At 40.1% G+C, this 19,921-nt stretch overlaps 1 protein-coding gene and 1 long non-coding RNA gene across 3 annotated transcripts; one reads left to right on the plus strand and one right to left on the minus strand.

The window, feature by feature from the left end:
- Positions 1-460: 460 nt before the first annotated feature.
- Positions 461-19,430, minus strand: LOC130689237 (protein Skeletor, isoforms B/C-like). Of its 2 annotated transcripts, none has more exons than XM_059497007.1 (13): positions 18,814-19,428; positions 12,017-12,160; positions 11,812-11,893; positions 8,326-8,437; positions 6,977-7,215; positions 6,675-6,855; positions 5,984-6,280; positions 5,668-5,914; positions 5,370-5,594; positions 5,207-5,305; positions 4,990-5,145; positions 917-1,086; positions 461-841 (listed from the first exon to the last, which is right to left on the minus strand). In XM_059497007.1, the coding sequence occupies exons 1-13, from the start codon at positions 18,857-18,859 to the stop codon at positions 689-691; spliced, it is 2,151 nt and encodes a 716-aa protein (XP_059352990.1). In that variant the 5' UTR covers positions 18,860-19,428; the 3' UTR covers positions 461-688. The 2 variants fall into 2 exon arrangements, with proteins under 2 accessions (XP_059352990.1, XP_057368259.1); XM_057512276.2 differs by lacking the exons at positions 461-841; positions 917-1,086 and adding exons at positions 4,107-4,671; positions 4,747-4,916 and having other exon boundaries at positions 18,814-19,430.
- Positions 2,243-2,816, plus strand: LOC130689244 (uncharacterized). Its single transcript, XR_009000677.2, has 2 exons — positions 2,243-2,542; positions 2,610-2,816. It is a non-coding gene; the product is annotated as an uncharacterized LOC130689244 (long non-coding RNA).
- Positions 19,431-19,921: the final 491 nt, after the last annotated feature.

The following is a 19,921-nucleotide window of genomic DNA, read 5'->3' on the forward strand; positions in this document are numbered from 1 at the left end:
ATTTTGCTCGGTCGCCTATGCCTTCGTGAGGCAATTTTTTTTTTTTCCATTTTGGCAAGCCATTTTTGACCGACCGCTGCCTTCGTGAGGCTTTGTTTTCTTTTGCTTTTCTCAGCGTGTCTCGTGTGTAGAAGGGGCACTTAGATAGTGCCAATGCCACTTGGTCATACTTTGTCGCACCGTGATTATGTGTATGCTGTCAAATTTGAAACCGTAGCACTCCGATGGCCAAATAGCCTTAGAGTTATGTTTCTTGATAATTCTCACCCTCGTAAGATAAAGACCGAATGCAACATTTCTCAAAAAAACGGTTAGTGTACTCCAATTCCGATTAGTTTTTAATATGATGAAGAAAAAATTTCAAATGCACAACGATTTCATTGGAACTATGTTCCAACATGCCGATGATAATTTTGGGGAAGAATTGTTTTTAAGGTAAAAATTTGGATTCATCAGAAAAAAAAAGAAATGGTTGGAAAACATGGGAACTGATGAAGCGTTTTCACACTTTTTGATAAAGGTAACGCTCGCCACAAGCACAATCATAGTCACACGTAGAATGAAAAATTTGCTCAACCAAGGCTTTTGCTCTCTTTTTAAATTCCAAAAGTTAATTTACGGGTAAAAAAAAAGGACGAAACAGAAACAGAGAAAACAACTGCGCGAATGAGGCTGTTGAGTTGTTAGGTCATAAAAACAGAACGGAAAGCGGTAACACCAAAACGGCTAATGATGAGATTTGCAATTCGACCAGCGAAGAAGCTCCTCCACGAGCTTTGGGAGGCTGGAACCCTCGGTCAACGACGTTAATCTTCCATCCCAAGCTATTGTGCGTGTAACACTGTTCAAAAATTTCGTAAAGCAGGGGGATCAGATAAATCGTTAAAGAGGTAAATGGAATTCGTTTGCTAATCACCTGATAATACAAAGTGTTGGGTGCATTCAATGGAACGGTCCACGTTAGGTTGGCCGGCTGCTCTCGATCGCTTTCGCATTCGAGTATCAAAGTTTGTTTGTAGTCTTCAAATGTCTCTGATTCGGTCCACTTGTCCACCGTCTTGTGCTTCCATTCGCACAGGCTTCTGGCTGAGGAACAATCATGATGTTAAAATTTGTATTTTATTTTCATCCGAAAGTGTTTGATAACTTTAGAAATTACCTGCGGTGGGGAATGGAAATCCGCTAGGTTCAAACTCGATTCCGGCAAATATGCGCTGATCAATTTCAATACTGTCAGTGACCGTTGGGGTATATATTCCTGTTCATTTTGTAATGTGGTAGTTGGAGACTCTTGTTGCAAAAAAGATACTTGCTTTTCAAGCGGGGCGGGTTTTCGGAGGAGCTGGGGGAACCCCGCTATTTTTCAATATTCTGTCACCATTTAGCAAACAAAAAACATTGTACCATCAACGTCGAGTCTAAAATCCATAACAGTTATGAAATTAAATTTATTCTTGCCTTTGGTTAAAAAACAATATTGTATTACGAATTGGTAAATAAAACTCATATCAGGATAAGTGAAATGGATTTTATTAATGTACTAATGGGTTTTGCAACATTATACTGCTCTATGGAAGGAACATTAAAAGGATTTCAAAAACTCATTATGTTGGGCGTCCATAGCCAAGTGGTTATGGCGTCTGATGATCATCAATGACCCTAGATGAGGCTTAGAGGGATTGAAGTAATGTACATGGAAACATGGGACATGGAACCTGAACTTGGGGCGCGAGTCTACGGTCGATGATCACATTTTTTCCCAAATTAACGGCATTTGAGAAATAAAATAAAACAAAGGAAAAAGTAAAATGTAAAATTAGCAATTCAACGTAATTATGTAATTAATAATTAACAATAACTTCCGTCGAATTATAACATGATGTCTGTCCAAACGATCGCCAGGGTCAAAGGTTCGAATCGGCATCACACCAAAAAGTTTTGCATTTTCAATTTTAGATTTTATTAAATTTTTAGGTTCGCTGTGTGTTTGGGATTCATAAAATATGCTTTTTAGAATTTTTTCGGCTAATCAACTAGTTGTAGCAAGAGCTGAAAGATAGGTTCTTTTCAATCTGCGTAAGGTCGGCATGAATTGTACTAATGTGTTAGGTAATCTGTGTATCAAAGTTAAAAGAACTCCGCCTTAATTTGAAAGGCGATAGAAAATTATTTTTTTATTTGTGGATCTGGCAACGTTTAGGCTCAAGCAGACGACGAAACGGGTTATAAAAGTAAACAACGAACGAACAAAAAGAAAATTCTTAGTTAGATAGTGCATACTGTCGTTGACTGTTGTATAATTAAACTAAACATTTTCCCGAAATTTTCCAAAGTTTTGTGGTGCCCTAATACTTTTCTTAGTATATAGTTCTCTGAATTTTTTCCCATAGGTCTAACATTTTCATGTTACAGGCTTATCAAGCTGTTAGGTTTTTGGACACAGATGACCCAAGAATTATTTCAACTGGAGAGGCATCACTTGTTGAGGTATTGAAACAAAATTTTCCCAAAGCAAAGCACATTGAAGTGCAAGATATCTCAGGTAAACTCTTCAATCCAGCAAGTAAAGCCCAATATTTGTATGACATATCATTTCCATTGTATTTTAGATGGCTGTGGTGCCATGTACAAAATCTATGTGGAGACTCCAGATTTCAAAGGTCTTAACACAATCTAACAACATAGGTTATTCACCGAAGCCCTTAAACAACAGATGAAGGATATGCATGGTGTCAGAATTCACACCAAGTTGCCAAGAGATGATGAATGAACTCTGAATGCTAGGACCAAAATAAAATTATCAGTCAAGGTTTAAATTTTTTTTTATTACTTGCTTTCATTTCAAGGATCCTTATAATAAGGGTCAAAAAGCTAAGCTGGCATCTTTGTGACGTAGAGGGTAACCATCCTGTAAGTGTCTTAATTAAGCACTAGGCAATAAATGGTTTGAATAGTGATAAATAATGATTAGTGTTGTGTCAGGATATATGTAAGAAAACAAAATAGCTTATGTCAGAATTTGACTTGACCTTTTGTGCCATCTGCAGAGTGGTGTAGAGGGTAGAATCTATTGCGACAAAATATTTTGGTGCAATAAATGATTTTTTTCGCTTTTGCAACATAATCTGTTGTTGCACTTAAAAAAGTCGTTTCACCCTATTGTAACAAAAGAATAAAAATACCTCTACTACTAAGAAACTATATTAAAATTAACTATTACTAATTAATATAAATATATTGTAATAATAATGTAAGAGCGATAGCAATAAAATTTATCTGGCAATCACACCACGCGACTGAAAATCCTTCTGCTATCTAGAAAAAAAATCAGTATAGTCTCGTGGCGCAGTCAGGCATGTTGCCGTTTGTGTTACTTTATGCCTGAATTATTTTTGGTGTGTTCATGTCGGTTGTGTCTTGGTGAAGGTGACGTTTGAAGGTAAGTCCCAGCATTTTAATTGATTAGTTGTAGACCTTTCCTTTCCAATTGTTCTATTTTCGCCTTCCGCCTTTAGCATGATTGGTTTTGTTTTTCTTTTCGGCAAACCATTTCTGTCTGACCGCCTATGCTATCGTGAGGCATTTTTTGTTTTGTTTTATTTTCTGCAGACCATTTTTATCTGGCCACCTATGCCATCCTGCGGTATTCTTTGTTTTGTTTTACTTTTCGGCAGGCCATATTTGCCCGGCCGCCTATGCCTACGTAAGGCATTTTTTTTACTACTGTTTTTCGGTGGGCCATTTTTGTCCGACCACCCGTCCGCCTTCGCGAGGCATTTTTTGCTTTGTTTTCTTTTCGGCGGCCCATTTTTGCCCGTCCAACTGTGCCTTCGCGTGGTATCTTTTTTTGTGTTTTTCTTTTCGGCGGGCCATTTTTTCCTGGCCGCCTATGCTTTCGTGAGGCTTTGTTTTGTTTAGCTTTTCTGAGCGTGTCCCGTGTGTAGATAGGCCACACAGATAGCGTCAATGCCACTTGGTCACACTTTGTCGTACCGTAATTATGTGTGTGCTGTCAAAGTTGAACCGTAGCACTCCGATGGCCAAATAGCCTTAGAGTTATGTTTCTTGATAATTCTCACCCTTGTAAGACAAAGACTGGATGCAAATTTTCTCAAAAAACAGTTAGTGTACTGCAATACCGATTAGTCTTTAATATGATGAAGAAAAATTTCAAATGCACAACGATTTCATTGAAACTATGTTCCAACATGCCGATGATAATTTTGGGGAAGATTTTTTTTAAGGGAAAAATTTGGATTCATTTTTAAAAAAACAACTTTAAAAAAAAAAGAAATGGTTAGAAAACACGGGAACTGACGAAGCGTTTACACACTTTTTGATAAAGGTAACGCTCGCCACAAGCACAATCATAGTCACACATAGAATGAAAAATTTGCTCAACCCAAGGCTTTTGCTCTCTTTTTAAATTCCAAAAGTTAATTTACGGGTAAAAAAAAAACAGAACAGAAACAGAAACAGAGAAAACAACTGCGCGAATGAGGCTGTTGAGTTGTGAGGTCATAAAAACAGAACGGAAAGCGGTAACAACAAAACGGCTAATGATGAGATTCGCAATCCGACCAGCGAAGAAGCTGCGCCACGGGCTTTGGGAGGCTCGAACCCTCGGTCAACGACGTTAATCTTCCATCCCAAGCTATTGTGCGTGTAACACTGTTCAAAAATTTCGTAAAGCAGGGGGATCAGATAAATCGTTAAAGAGGCAAATGAAATTCGTTTGCTAACAACCTGGTAGTACAAGGTGTTGGGTGCATCCATAGGAACGGTCCACGTCAAATTGGCCGGCTGTTCTCGATTACTTTCGCACTCGAGAATCAATGTCTTCGTATAGTCATCGAATGTTTCTGAATCGGCCCACTTGTCCACAGTCTTGTGCTTCCATTCGCACAGACTTCCAGCTGAGGAACAATCATGAGGTTAAAATTTGTATTTCATTTTCATCCGAAAGTGTTTGATAACTTTAGAAATTACCTGCGGTGGGGAAAGGAAATCCGCTTGAATCGAACTGGACTCCAGCAAATATACGCTGTTCTCTTTGCTGAGCGTCGGTTTTCTGTCCGAATCCTCCCTCTAGATTGTCCGTAATGTAGAGCGGGTGATAGCGTGCGGAATTGGTTGGGTCGTTGCCTACGTTCGCACAGTTAGTTAAATTTATTCAATTGCGATTACCTAACAGTTGGGTTCATACCTCCTTCAACTAGGAACGTGTACGTTTCACCCTTTTCGACGTAGATTTCGGGAATTAAGAGATCGTTAATGTACCAAGCGATGCCCCAAGACGGTTGACCTGCAATAACATTTCGGAGTTACGTGGCTATGAAGAAGAACAGGCTATTATTGTTTCCATATACCTGTAATGGCCGTGTAGCCTTTTTTGCCACCAGTCGGGCCTATCCTAGCCCTTAATTCCGTTTTGCCCGATATAACGTTCGGCTTCCACGGTTGAATGGCGTTCTCCGTACTCGTTCCCGAAGATGATGATCCCCCAGATCCGTGTTGTTTGGTCTTGTCATCGGGAGCTAGAAGAACGGGGCATTGATTGACACCTCGACTGGTAAAATCAATCCGATGATCGTCTGAAAAAAAAAAAAAAAAAAAAAAATTGATAAAATTCAAACCAGTTGGTCCATCATCCGATTAATCACGTACCTTGAGGTCCAGTGCGATCGCTCGAATGGTAATTGGCTTCTTTGCGCGAATTGAGCGGCCCTATAGCGGCAATAACATTCACGCGACCGACGGGCGGGATTACTTGATCAAATTTGTCTTGCTGAGCGTCCAACGAACGCTGATAAGCAACGGTAGTGACGCCGTTTATCCTCTGGCCGTAAAGCATGCTGACATCGTTACGTCCTCCTATCCGGCTATCGGGGCACACGCCGTTATTTCCATCGCACTTCCGTCACAAACGAATATTAGAAAAACAAAGCAGGATGCGGTTGGTAAATGGTCGATGATTACACACCTGTGATTTAGCATTCAAAATGTAATCTTCGGCGTAGAACTTGTTGTCCTCGCTATTGAAATAAGCGACGGCAACATCAGCGCCAATCATTTTCGTGCGGCCTTCTGCGCCGCTTATCCCGAACGACATGTATTCGTTCTCGTCCATACGAGCAGAAAGTCGGATGATGATTCCCTCTAGGATAGCTTCCCATTGAACCTGCATGCGGCCGTTGAGCAATTGGATGCATGAATCAAATTCATGACCCTCTCCGATAGTAGCGCCAGACCCGCCAGTTTCGCTCGGGATTTTGGTGGTCTACGAAACACACGGACGGAATGAGAAAAAAAAACAAAACAAAAAAACAAACAAAAACAATAAATTCGAATTGATCAACGAAAATTTTTTTTTAATTAAATATTTTTTTTTTTAATGTGAATGAATGTCTTTTCTACCGGTTGGTACCACCAAACTGGCTATCCGAGTTTAGAAAGCAGCAGTGTCAAAACATACACAAAAAAAAAAATTCAGAGTTTAGATTATAAAAACGGAATTTTTGAAATTCGTGCACTCATTTAGAAAAAAAAAAAAAAATAAATAAATAAATGCAAGTAGCGCTATCAACGGGCAAATAAACCGGAACAGCCAATGAAAAATCTATAGGAAGAGTATCGTCAAATGAAATTGTGTCAAAATAGCTGGAAATACTTACGGTCAACTGGTTCTGTCCTAGCGCTGGCGGCACGTCGAGATCTTTCGGGATCATGACGTGGCCAAAGTTCTCGCGGAACGCGATACACCACAGGGACAACCAATCAATGTCGTGCACAGTCAAATCGCCGGGCAGCTGGATTTCAATATCTTCGCCTTGGTATCCACGCAGAACATTAGTGCTGCATTGGCGAAAAAAAAAAAACAACAAAACAAATTAAAAGGCAATTGACTTGGATGAACACACACAGAAGAGGCCGTCCTATATTGAAAGCGTTTTTTTTTTTTTTTTTTCGGGCTTACTCTCCAAGTTCGTTAGGCACTTTGATGCCCTGGGCATTGGGTACGGTGCCGGTGCCGACCCAGAAATAAGCGTCGGGAGCCGCTCCGTCGTAGTGCAGATTAGGTATGTAGAACGTCTTGGCGTCCAGGATGGTCACACTGCCCGAACGTAGACCGTGCCCTAGTCGTTTAAATTCGGATAGCACGCGCGGCTTGGGAGGGTCCAAATCAACGGGGAATTGCACCGATCCGAAATCAACCTGCGGTTTATTTATCTATTTATTTATTTTATTTTTTTATAGCGTATCCGTTAAGTTTCCGGCTATTAAAAAATGAACTGTATAGCGAAGTCATAAAAATGGGGAGGAAATAATAAATAATAAATAAAATAAAAAATGCGCAGTGAAACCCCATTGGACATGAAAGTATTGAAGACGGCTTTTCTTTTTCCTCTTTTTATATACTCTTTCTTGTGAGTGAGGTGTGATCTTTGTGTGTGCCAGATTTCGACTTAGGATGAAGGGGATTCTTAAGTGTTTATTGTAGCTCCCGCCGTAAAGAAAAAAAAAAAAAAAAAAAAAAAGGGTGGGGGATGAGCGTACGAAAACGTCAGATTTATGGCGACGCTTCATTCGAAAGCGCAAGCCGATGTCGCAGGACCCAGGCAGTTGGAATAAAAATGACATAACACGGAATGATGTGCGATCCTCCTCTTCGGTAGCGTGCAGTTGTTGGAAAGCAAAGCGAAAAGCTCCTCAATAAGAGTCTCGACCATATAGTATAAGAGGCCAGGGCAGTTTTGGAGCGATCGAAAAAAAAAAAAAAAAAGAGAGAGAGAGAGAGAGAGAGAGAGAGAGAGAGATGGCAAGCTAGTATTACATTTTTTTTTTTTTTTTTTTATCTCTTCCGCGCCACTTGCCCCGTTACCGTCGTCCCGGACGCAAACCGAAAAAGCTTTCTAAAGATTATATACTACTCATCACTCAATGACTTCCGTACGGATACACTTTCAATCTCTCATTATGCCCCTTCCCCCTCCCCCCTACCCTCTATTTATTTTTTTTTTTTTTTTTTTTTTTTAGTCGTTCGTTCCATAACGGCAAGAGGAAAAAGTATCAGTAGATTCGTACTGGAAATGAGTTTCAAGAAAACAGTTATTATCGGAATCGGATTTGAAAAGAAAGAGAATGGCGTGCGACAACGGCCACTACTTTAAGTCGAATCAATGTCAGTGATCATTTATAGAGGGTATAGCGTTGAAAGGGGGGGGGGGAGGGTAATCGAAAATTGCGAGGGGGGAAAACCGTACTGTTGTGTAAAGCTAAATAATAATAATAATAAAAAAAAAAAAACGACTGGATCATATTTACCGCGAATCTTCTGCACCAGACAGAGAGCCAGCGAAGATCACGCACTTTCACGCCGAGTGGTAACTTGAGCAGGATGTCTTTGTTGTCATATCGTCCCAATACCGGCGCTTCCCTATATTGAAATCGAATACATTTAGCTGTGAAATATTGCAGTGATTTTTCACATAGTATACAATACGACAGTAAAAAAAAAAAAAAAAAAAAATGAAAACGTCTTTAAAAAAAAAATTATAAATAAACCAACGTTTAGGTCCTCTGTGAAATTCAAAGCATCAAACAGTAAAGAAGAAGAAGAAGAAGAAAAAAAAAAGAATTAATCAAGTTGTCAATCTTTTTCGAAGTCGAAAGAAGATTGCAAGAAGGGAAGGGACTGAATAATCGAAATCTCCGTGTCAATAAATGCACACGGCCGTGTGTTTGACGAATACTGGGGGGTGGAGGAGGAGGAGGACATGGCAAGAGAATGGCGACGTCAAATGAGAAACGAAAACTAGCGAATAGAGGGAAGAGTCAACAAGGCAGACGGTCAATTTCGAAACTCACGTGCCTCTGCCACGCCAGTTCTCCCAAAAAAAAAAAAAAAAAAGGATTGCAGCCCGGGCAACATCAGACGCTGCGGGGGGGAGGGGAGTGGATAGAATCGAACTCTATTCACCGTAGGCCCCCACATTATACCCGTACAACATATACGAATCGTTGATGTATAGACTTTGTGTATACTATATCGTCGTCATCGATTTCTCTTACAACTCCCCCCCCCCCCCCCCCGACCGTCTGTTCGTTGGAAGATTGGCATCGGAAGATGTTGGCCAAACTCTACGATGGCTGGCTTGTTTATTTTTTTTATTTTTTTTTTTTTTACGCAACTCTATCGTGAACGTCCCGGAGAGCAACGCCCTTCTTCCTCCATCGTCCGTCATATTCGTCTTTGCCGCTCGATTAGCCGTCGCTCAGCGACAACCGGCCAGCTTTACAACGACTCCCTTTCTTATCTTCTTTTATTTTATTTTTCTTTTTTCATCGTCTTCGTTTTTTTTTTTTCTTCTTCTCTTTGTCGATGGACCCTCCCCCCCCCCACCCTTTCCGTTTACTTCAATCACTCTTTTCGTGTTCGCTTCGAATGGTGCCTCTGTTAGACAACGCGCGATCCTCTATCGAAAAGCGTAGGCAATACAATAGCGGATTTGCATACAATGTAAATCAACTTGAAACAATAACAAGAGAACGTATGACGGAATTTGTATAGCGCGAACCCTTGCATCATTTTCGCATCGTAATTTAATTTTTAATAATTTAAGATAGCAAACGATCAAGATTCCATCAAACATTTAAAATTTAATTTCCACCCCCCCCCCCTTTTTTTTTTTTCTTTACTTGTCTTGTCTGGCTTGCATTCTCGAGTTATAGGCGGCTGTCTGATGGGGAGGCGCTATCATTCCATCATCTTAACGTATTGAACATCCTCGAAATCCTTCAGCGCTTTACGCGTTCTATTCAATCACGGCTTGTTCTTTTGTCCGCCACCCCAACCGCCATCCCCTCTTCACTGGCATTTTTGCATACACGCCACATCGTATTTTCTATCTAAAAAAAAAAAAAAAAATAGGGGAGCAATATGAGCGAGTTCTTAAAGGCCAGCAAAAGTGACTTGATGACTTGCGTGTAAGTCGCCGAGACAGCCCGCGCCCGATATTATATATACATGATGCCACAAAACTCGGCGTCTGTTAAGTTGACTAATCTCCCGCAACTGCATCGGCGCAAATAATGGCAGCGCGTCATCACCATCAAGAGTTCTGACTCTCCCCGCGCTGCTGGTCTAATTCAATAATCCATCGCAACGACCATCTTTTACTGTATTACGTCTACTAATGAAGGAGATTTTCAGTTACGCACAGCATTGTGTGTCGGATGGAGAGGAGGGGGGGGGGGAAGGGCTTTACTTTGTTAAACTCCACCGCGGACATATCTCATCTTGGATTATTATAGTCTAAGATTGAATTTGCATGTGGATATGTTAGATATTCAAGAACACATTACATTTGTCAAATTCTTTTGGGCTTGAGGGGTGGGCGGGTTGTTGTGTGGGCTACTAACGAAGACGGGAACAATAGCTGATGTTATGAAAAAAAAAAAAAAAAAAAACGAAAAGAAAAGAAAAGGCATTTTTGTTCGGTTAGCTGAATGTTAGCAGAAAGATGAAAGAAGATGTGCGCTCCCGATCGGCTTATATAAAGAACGATGAGCAGCAGATCGTCGAGATGCGGATGAAAACGGACGTCAGCGATTTACTCGTACACAGTAACGCACATCGGACTGGAAGAACTTACGACGTAGAGATTGAGGCTGGGTTTGAAGAATGATTCGAAAGCTAAGGGAAAAAAGAAAAGAAAAAGGGGGAAAAAAAAAAAAACGGCTGGCCAGCAATCGACAAACGGACTGATGATGACGTGCATAAGCCATTGAAGTCATCGTAAAAAATTCGGGAAGAAGACGAAATGAGGCAAGTGTGTCAAAAAAAAAGTTAAGAGGGTGTAGGTGGGAAGATCTTGTTCTTTTTTTTTTTTTTTTTTATGTGTTTCTTTTTAAAGCTTCGTACTTGTAATGAGCGGAAAAAAGCATGGGCGGACGCAGGAAAACGAAGCTCTTTTGTTCTATACGCAATCGAAACAATGCTTCATTTCCTGCATTGCTCATCATTTTGTAGGCTCCTTTCTTTTTGGGGGGTGGGGGGGGGGGGGGGGGGGAGGGTCGATCGCGGATAAATAAGTCGATCGCGGAATAATCAAGGGTTTTTTTTTTTTTTTTTTTTTAATGTTCGCTTGTTAGTCTAATTCGGCTATCTCATTATAGCAACTACATTGAACTGCGAGTCATTTTTCAAGCGAGATAAATAGGGGAGGGTGGGCGTTGACAATCCGAAACCTCCCTGCCCGCTGTTTCTCATTCGTCGTTTTCTTTTTTTTTGTTGTCCGCAACAAAAGGGCGAAGAAAATGATGATGGTCAGCAGAGTATTAAAAAAAAAAGTCCCATTTCATCAGGGTTTTTTTTTTTTTTTTTTTTTTAATGTTCGCTTGTTACTATCGTGACGATGAACTCTCCATCGTTTTCAAAAAAAAAAAAGTCTGCAAAAACAACAAATGGTCTGGGATAATTCGAAAACTTTTAGATTCTAAAGCTAATTTTTTCGGCTATCTCATTATAAACAAAATCTCTTACATTGAACTGCGAGTCATTTTTCAAGCGAGATAAATATATTGAACGCCATTGAGTGTGGATCCTCGAAGTGCCAGAAATGTCCTCACTTTTTTTTTCTTTTTTTGCATGTTGACATTGCGTAAAGAATTGTGGGGAAGGATATGATGATGAACGATGTGGGCATGGGTGACATAACAGGTGTGTATGCGAGCTTTTTTTTTTTTTTTTAAAAAAAAAATGCACCTGGAACGAAGGTGAGAGCACAATGACACTGGACAATGACTTACTTTTCCAGGTAGTCGGCCGGATAAGGAATGACGATGCCAACCGGATTTGGCCGACTTGAATTGCCCGCCCAGAAGTACGCGTCTATTAACAAACAAAAGGAGAAACACGATTAACTAATGTTAATAATGACTGTGAAGCAGAATCAAATCTTTTTATCAAACAGAGTTGTACTAGTTTGAAAACAATTTTTTAAATTTCACATACCGGGTCCCGTGCCTCCGTACACGAATCCTTTGATGAAGAGGACGTCGTCGCTGACAGCGTACACTTGTCCAGAAACATCGCGGGCCAGATCGCCGATGTACCGGCCGTACTTGCTCATCTCTGCCTTCTGAGCCCAGCAACAAGCTGCGCGCATTTTCAAATGAAAGAATGAATACCACCGATTTCGAAATTTTTCGCGCTTAAATTAAATGTGTTTAACACGAAATTCAATTATGCAATCAGCTGTAGTAGGACTGTCCACGTTTGCGTGCGTCATGTTCAACAATTGCCCTTGTAGGCCAAGAAACTCGACAGACCGCTGCTATCAAAGAGGCGAATGCAAACAAGACTCGATATGGGTGGACGAGGGTAAACTGAAAACAGGGGAAGGGTGAGTCATAACGTGCAAATTGTATCGTGTGTGTGTATATGCCGTACATAGCCTATTCACGCAAAAGCAATGCCGCTGATGCTGCAACCTAACCGCCAAAAGAGCCATCGTTGCTCCATGATTTTTTTTTTTTTTTTTTGTACACATTCTGAAAGGGGTTGTTGTTGGAACGGGTTCATCATAGGAGATGGTACGAAAGAAAAACTGTAGTCACATAAGCGAGGCTTTCCAATCAAAAAATTCGGACAATAACCAACATGAAGAGCTGTAAAAGGGGGGGGGGGGGAATGGAAGCCATCGATGACGCAATAACCATTGTCTACGAGGCTAGTGGACCGACGAGCTTTCACGCACAAAAGCTATACAAACACACACACACAAAAAGAAAACGAGCGAACGTAATTAATGTTCTAACTGTGAACCCAGGACCTCATCCCCAATGTTATCGCCGCTAGCGAAGCCCCTCTCTTACCAACGTCGCCATAGTTGTATTACAATGCCTCGTTACAAGATGAGTAAGAGGTAGACCGTGATTGAATCCTTTGCTATGCATACAATAATAATTCTCTCGTTGTCGAATCTTGCGGGCAATCATCGGCCTTTCAAAGTTGATGTCCACGTTACCAGGGTATGCGAAGAACAAAATGGAAAATGGTACTAGAGAAAAGCGGCGTCGTTGGATCCCGCTGGATGAAAAACGCTGGTGGTTTCATTTTTATTTTATTTTATTTATTTATTATAAAACGAAACGCGGTTGTACAGAACGGACGCCATTATTTGGTGGGGAAGGGCGTGACGTCGACTAGGCAACGCAGGTTTGAATACATACGTGCCACCTACGGACGTCGTTTATTCTCATCCGTCTTGCGTGCCTGCAAAGCTTTGCCGATTTCCCTTTCTTTTCTTCAAAGTCTTTTCTTTCTTTTTTTCTCTTCTTTTTCAAGATGCCCATTGGCGTTTTTTTTTCTTTGGACGTTCTTCCTTGCAATGTGAAACCAAGACGTCCGGCATTTTTTTTTTCTTTTACAAGAGAGACTCTGGCGAGACACGAGTCTTGATAGAGGACTTTTCATTTCCTAATGTGAACCCAGTCAGCGTTGCACAAGGAAATATATTGAATTGATACAGCAATAGAAAGTGAGGCCAAATATTCAAGCATTTGCATAACCTTTCACTTTATCCAACGCCTGATGCACCTCTGAGTAGAGAAAGGAAATAAAAATAAAAGCCAAGTGCGTGCACGCTATTTATGATCGCTTCGTGAAAAAAAAAAAAAAAAAAAAAAAAAGCCGGAACGGATTCCGTTAAGTTGAACGGCAATTGACGATGAATAAAAAAAAAAAGAAACCGGCGGTCTCTGTTCGTTCGAATCGAACTCCGGTTGCCAAAAACAAAAAACGTATAAACAAGAAAATATACGAAGGGGGTTTTAAATCTATCGTGATTGTTATCTGTTCCGTTGAAAAACGCAGTGAAATGTTTAACAAACGGGAATCGATCTTCTTCGTTCTCTTCTTGTTTCATGGAATTCGAAAACGCATCAAGCGGATGACGTAGCAAAAGTTCGTACACCAAGTTGGAAGTGACGTTTCATTTCTTTTTTTTTTTTTTTTTTTTGCTCTGCATACGAAAAGGAAAGGCGGGGAGGGGGGGGGGATGACAGTTATTCAGCAAGTTATTTATGCCTCTCTTTTGTTATGCGCACAGTTTGGCGTTAAGAGTCGCTGACAACTGTTCTCAATGACAAAAGGACAAAAAAAAATTCGGAACGCTGTGTCCCATTTGATTGTTCCCCCCCCCCCACTTTCTTGTGAAACTGTCAACCTGATGTGCATGAATTAGTAGAGCCAAAAAAAAAAAAAAAAAAAAAAAATCATGAAAAGGCGTTTACAGTAAGCGATAATACCGTAAATAATGTCTCGAACATAACGTCGATTCGATTAGCTAACAGGAAAATTGAAATGTTTTAAATCTCTTCGTTTTTTTTTTTTTCAATTGATACCAACCGATCATTAAAAAAAAATAAAAAGAGCGTCGGGAGTCGTTCTTCGGGGACTGGGCGATGACACCTACCCCTTCCTTCTTTTTTTTTTTTTTTTTTTTTTTGTTTCTCTCCATCGTCGCTTCACTTGGCCATTCATGAGCTTTGATCCGATTGCAATCCTTTTGACTCGCTTTCACCATCGCTCTCATGTGCCAGCTCGTGTGAAATCCAGCGCTCTTCTTCTTTTCAGCGTCTGCATCTTATTAAGCGCCAGCATGCACGATTGAAGAAGGAGAAGGGGAAAAAAAAAAAAAAAAGAAAATCGACTATATGTTGAATATATATATATATATATATATATATATACATACAATTCGAGTCTGTTTATCAGGGAATATATATATATATATATATATCGATTTGAAACCGCACGCTCAACGATTCCGGACTAAAGCGGAAAGAAGTGTGTAGACACAGTAGAAGAGAGCCGCCCAGAGAATGAATGCGATGAAAGAGGGGGAGTTATTGAATATTTAAAAATATACTGTATATACGTATATATGGGGGTTTTAGCCCTCTGTTTAGCACCCTCCTTTTTTTTTTTTTTTTTTTTTTTCTCATATTGAATGGTATAAATGTATGCGGATTTTTTTGAAAAACTGTTGAAATGCATACGTATTTTTTTAGCCTTTTTCTTTTTGCAATTTTTTTTTTTTTTTTTTTTATATCCGAAAAAGAAATCCGGTATGACTTTGGCATTTGTTTATTCACTTTGAGCGCACAACAAGGCCAAGCATCGGAGAAAGAAAGAAAAAAAAAAAAAAAAAAAAAGTCGGGACATGGAAAGCAATCTTTTCCAGAGTTCCATTGTTTCCCCGTTTCACTCCTTTTGATAAAATGGGATCGAATTCACCGGTTATGCAATGCAGTTTGGTCGTCGACAGCACGGTCCAACTGTAGCGGAACGATTCAATTTCATCGCCGGCACTTCCTTTATTTATTTTTTTTTTTATTTTTTTTTTTCAACGTCAGCAGAGAAAAAAAAAAAGAAAAAAAAAGAAGAAGAGTAGGAGGAAGAAGTCTATAAGATAGATACTGGAACGCGGATGCTGCTGCTGCTGCGTACAGATGATAGGGTGGGGATTCGCGCCACTGGAGCACAGCCGATTCATAGCCGATTCGATTACATGATGGCAATCAATTGGGAAACGAGATACTGTCGTCAGTTTCTATGTGCCCGCGCCTAATGAATCACGCCATTCTCAGTCGGTGACGAGCGCTATCGGATGTGGAAGACACACGTCCCTTATATTGGAAATATATACGCAAATATCACATATAGCCCGATCGCAAACGAGAAGAGGAGGAGCAGGGAAAGACATAATACAAGTCACGTGGTATATGCCCGTGTGCAAAGAAATGGACTAACATTCTTCTTCCTGTATAATTCCTTCATCGAATTTTTTTTTTTTTTTTTTCCCTTGTTTGCCAGATGTTGTTTGGGCCGACACAATCGTGGTTCATCAAATCCTTTATCGGCATGTCGGTAACGGGAGTGATGGGCTTCGCGGGGAAAAACGCGCACATTTGATGAGTTGAGTCACGTATCGATACTGAGTTCTCAATAATTGAATGGAAAAAAAAACGCCAGACATGTTTTTTTTTTTTGTTTGTTTGTTTGCTTGTTTTTTGTTTTGTTTTTTTTTGTTTTTTTTTCATTTTTAACGTGTTAGTCAGAACAACATGGGAGGACGTACAAAATGAACGCATGGTCACGCGTGGGTCAACCGGTAAAACTGACAGAGAAAATGACCAAAACACGCTGAAAAGCTTTCATGTCTCAACTGGCTATTGACAAAGTCGATCGTTTTTCGCTGAAAAACCGGTGCTGTTTTTGTTTTTGCTCTTGTTTCTCGAGAAATCCTTTTGGGTAGTGGTCATGAAATTTGTTTTCCCAAAAACGCCTATTATCCAACAGTTTTCCTGGTAAAACAGTTCAAAAATCACGTTTTTTTTTTTTTTTTGGGGGGGGGGGGGAAGAGGTGGAGGAGGTGGTTGTATTATGCGTGCGTGAGTTGTCATTAACAATCAATGGTTGGCATACGAGAAAACGGGTAGTGTGCTGACGTAAAACAAACAAACAAACAAAAAAAACGCGAATGTAACCGAACGTTTTTGCGCCAGCAGTTGCTGGAACTGAGACCATGTCCACACATCCGCTTCCTGTTTATAGAGACGAGAAAATGCGCAGATAGTTTCATCATTCTTCAACCTCCCCATCCCCGAATTAGAAATTAAAAATAGACGCAGCTCATTTCGCCAGCTGGTGATGCATCTTTTACCCAGAAGCCCCTTTGCCCTTTTTTGCGTCAACGCGCTAAATGCTAAGTTTTCAAATTCGAAACGTAATACGACATTCTGTTTTGTTTTCTGACCGGAACAATACAGCAATGGTGTTGATAAATCGATTAAAAAAAAAAAAAAACGAATTCCGGGCAGCTATCTAAATTTTTTTTTTTTTTTAAACGTGATAATTCTAGGACGGATGCCTTTTATTGTTGTTGTTGTTGTTGTTTTTTTTTTAATCCTATCCCGCCGTTCCCTTTTGTGCACGTGATGACGAACGAGATGTGAATAGATAACGCTTCGCTATATGGACATTGGATGGATGTAGATGAATAACACGAGTCAGGTCCGGCAGGGTTTTTTTCATTTGAAGATCCATCGTCTGTCTGATCTGCGCTTCGGGCTCATCGTGTTTCAACGGTGAACAACAGCTAATATGTAGGGTACGGCGGGGTATATACAAGAAGAGGAGAGGGAGAAAGGGAGGAGGATAGCCTTCAGGGCGTCATTACGTAAAATGCGGATCACCTTGAACGCGGAACAACTCCACACAGACTTCATACAGTGCTCCGAGGAGAAAGTGGAGTACATCAAAAGATATAGGCAGACGTTAAGAAAAGAAGGGGGGGAAGGTACGCACAGATATTCGGTTTTCGAGTCCTTGCAAGTATTTGTATGTATGTTTCAAAACGTATGCGCTCTTCGCATGTGTTAAGGTTTTTACGTGGGACCGAACATTGGGGTCAAGGCACCACATCATTTTGCATATAATTTCTGTCATCTGTTTGTATAATTTCGAATTTTTATTTTTGCTTGGCTGCTGATTTGACCCTGAAGATTCTTTGAATTATGAATAACTGACGATAGGAGATTTTGATCGTGTTTATATCAAGGACTACGTGACTAGGGGTATATTTAGAACTATAGAAAAAAAAAATATATATTAATAAATCGAGGAATGTGAATGAGCTTTTCCCGTTAAAGACTTGCGGCGTTGAACAGAAATCGAATGCGTAGAGAAGAAATTCATAATCCGATGTAACTCTGGGCTATGTGTCGTCCTATACCGAACCTTTCGATCCGGTGTCCCACATTACTCTTCTTACTCAGTTACCTCCACACGCGCAAAAATGGAAAAAAAAAAAAAAAAAAAAAAAAATGTAAGTTCGATGCATACGTTTTTTAAACAGAAGAAATTGATGAAGCCAAACGTGATTGAGAACATAACAATTATCCGATAGGGGTGACTAGAGCTGTCATTAGCCAATCGAATAGAATTTTTTTTTTTTAGACCTTTCCCGTGGGCGGGGGGGGGGGGGTATAATGACTTGCGGCTGGAACACGTTTTTTTACTTCTTATTATTATTATTATATTTATCTTGCTGTTGAATTCCTGACTTACACATTTATGCCTTTTGCGTTAGTCTCCGTGTTTCACGAGAGCTTCACGTTCCTCTCTAACCCCGCCTTCTGGTAGACCAGAACGAAAGAAAAAAAAAAAAAGAAAACCCGAAAAAATAAACAAAAAAGAAAAGGTATAATGATATAGCAATAGTATTAAATAAAAAAAAAAAGAAACTAGGAACGACTTCCGGCGTGTTGATATAACGTAGAGGAAACAAAGGTGTAGAACGTTATTTGTCTCTTTCTGATTTCTCATTTCTGTTTGTTTTTTTTTTGGTTTTTTTTTGTTCTTTTTGCCCATTTCTTTTTTGTGTTTTTGACGAACTTAAACAGTTGTGTTTTGGAACGTACGATTTCAACTGATCGGGAGAGTGTTTCTCTCTCTCTCTCTCGAAAAAAATGTGGTTTTCATGCCAAATAAGTTGTTACGTATGAGCCGAAATGGCTGCTGCAACGATGACGTCAAGAACGAAAATATTTCGACACGGCTCAACTAAAGAGAAGCCAGCTGGAAACCTATTCGCTCAAAATAAAAAGAAAAGGGTGCGTCACACAGCAAGCGCACATACTCACGCCCGAACGCAACAGTGAAAAAAAAAGAAAAAAAAAAATCCAAAGATGGAGCGACGCACAGGCAAAAGAATGCACGTAGGGAATCGAATAATCACTTACCGAACGTTGCGGCTAACAGAACGATGTAAATGCTTCTAAGCGGCATCGCAGCAGAGCGTTTCGTTTGACTTCAGTTTTGAAAATAAACGTCCGGTAGGATTCTAAATTGATATGAAAGCGCAAAATGGCGGGCTCTCAATCAAGAATTGGAACAGAGTATTGTCAGGATAGCGTTCGCACTTTCAACCTGAATTGTTTTTTTGTTTTTTTTTTTAGAAAATATTCCAATGTGGCACAAATGACTTTTGATGTGCCACTCACTTCACCCTCGTTCGAGGATGACGCCGGCGGGCAGAGATGACACAAAACAAAGATCGGTGCCGACCTAAAATGTCACCGTCGGCCACTCACGTCACCTGTACGTGTCAAATTTTCTTCGTTTTTTCTTTTTTTGTGTTTGAGTGTAGGTGTGTGTGTTTTATTTTTTATTTTTTTTTTCTTTTCTTATTCGAACTTGACTCTTCGGATCATACGCACAACAGCCACAACGTGCACGAAAGCAGGAGGTGAGTGCGCAACTGTGCGCGGTCGTGAAACGAACGAGGAGAAGTGAGAAAAAAGCCAAGCTTTTCGTTACCTCTATATAGTGGTGATACCTCCACTGGCTGTTGGTTTCGCTTCTTCTCCTCTTCGTTGTTATATTCGTTCGTTCGTTCTTTCTTCTCTTTCTCTTTCTTTTTCTTTTTCTTTTTTTTTTTTTTTTACATTTAGTTCTCACGACTTTTCATCCAAGCTCCCGCTCCCTTCTTCTTTGTTTTTTTTTTTCTACCTTTGCCTCTCCCGTATTCTGATTCGCTTTTTATTTATATATTTTTGTTCTTTCTCTTTTTTGTATTTTTTTTTTTTTTTTCGTTACGTTCACCTGTATGCCTTGAGGGGGCTACTTCCTCAAGTGAGCCACACACTCGTGAATGCCCAAACACACACTATCCCAGCTCTTTTTTTTTTTTTTTTAATTTTTCAGAACTAGCACCTTGAATTTTTTAGGTAGTCTCGCCAATTTTTTTTGGCTTCGTTAGGTCCTTTTATTTGGGTCGTGATCGTTATTATTTTATCGTGCAGAAATGTTTGTTTTTTTCCTCTTTCTCGTTCCAGTTCATCGAGTAAG

Source organism: Daphnia carinata, chromosome 9, assembly GCF_022539665.2.
Source record: "Daphnia carinata strain CSIRO-1 chromosome 9, CSIRO_AGI_Dcar_HiC_V3, whole genome shotgun sequence".
Classification (NCBI taxonomy): Eukaryota; Metazoa; Arthropoda; class Branchiopoda; order Diplostraca; family Daphniidae; genus Daphnia; species Daphnia carinata.

What these genes read in the sequence shown, in the direction of transcription:
- LOC130689237 (XM_059497007.1), bottom strand. Translation starts at nt 18,859, where the DNA reads ATGCCGCTTAGAAGCATTTACATCGTTCTGTTAGCCGCAACGTTCG. An exon ending in TCTGTTAGCCGCAACGTTCG is followed by an intron (nt 12,161 to 18,813) that starts GTAAGTGATTAT and finishes AAATGCGCGCAG; the next exon opens with CTTGTTGCTGGGCTCAGAAG. An exon ending in TAGGACAGAACCAGTTGACC is followed by an intron (nt 6,281 to 6,674) that starts GTAAGTATTTCC and finishes TGTGTTTCGTAG; the next exon opens with ACCACCAAAATCCCGAGCGA.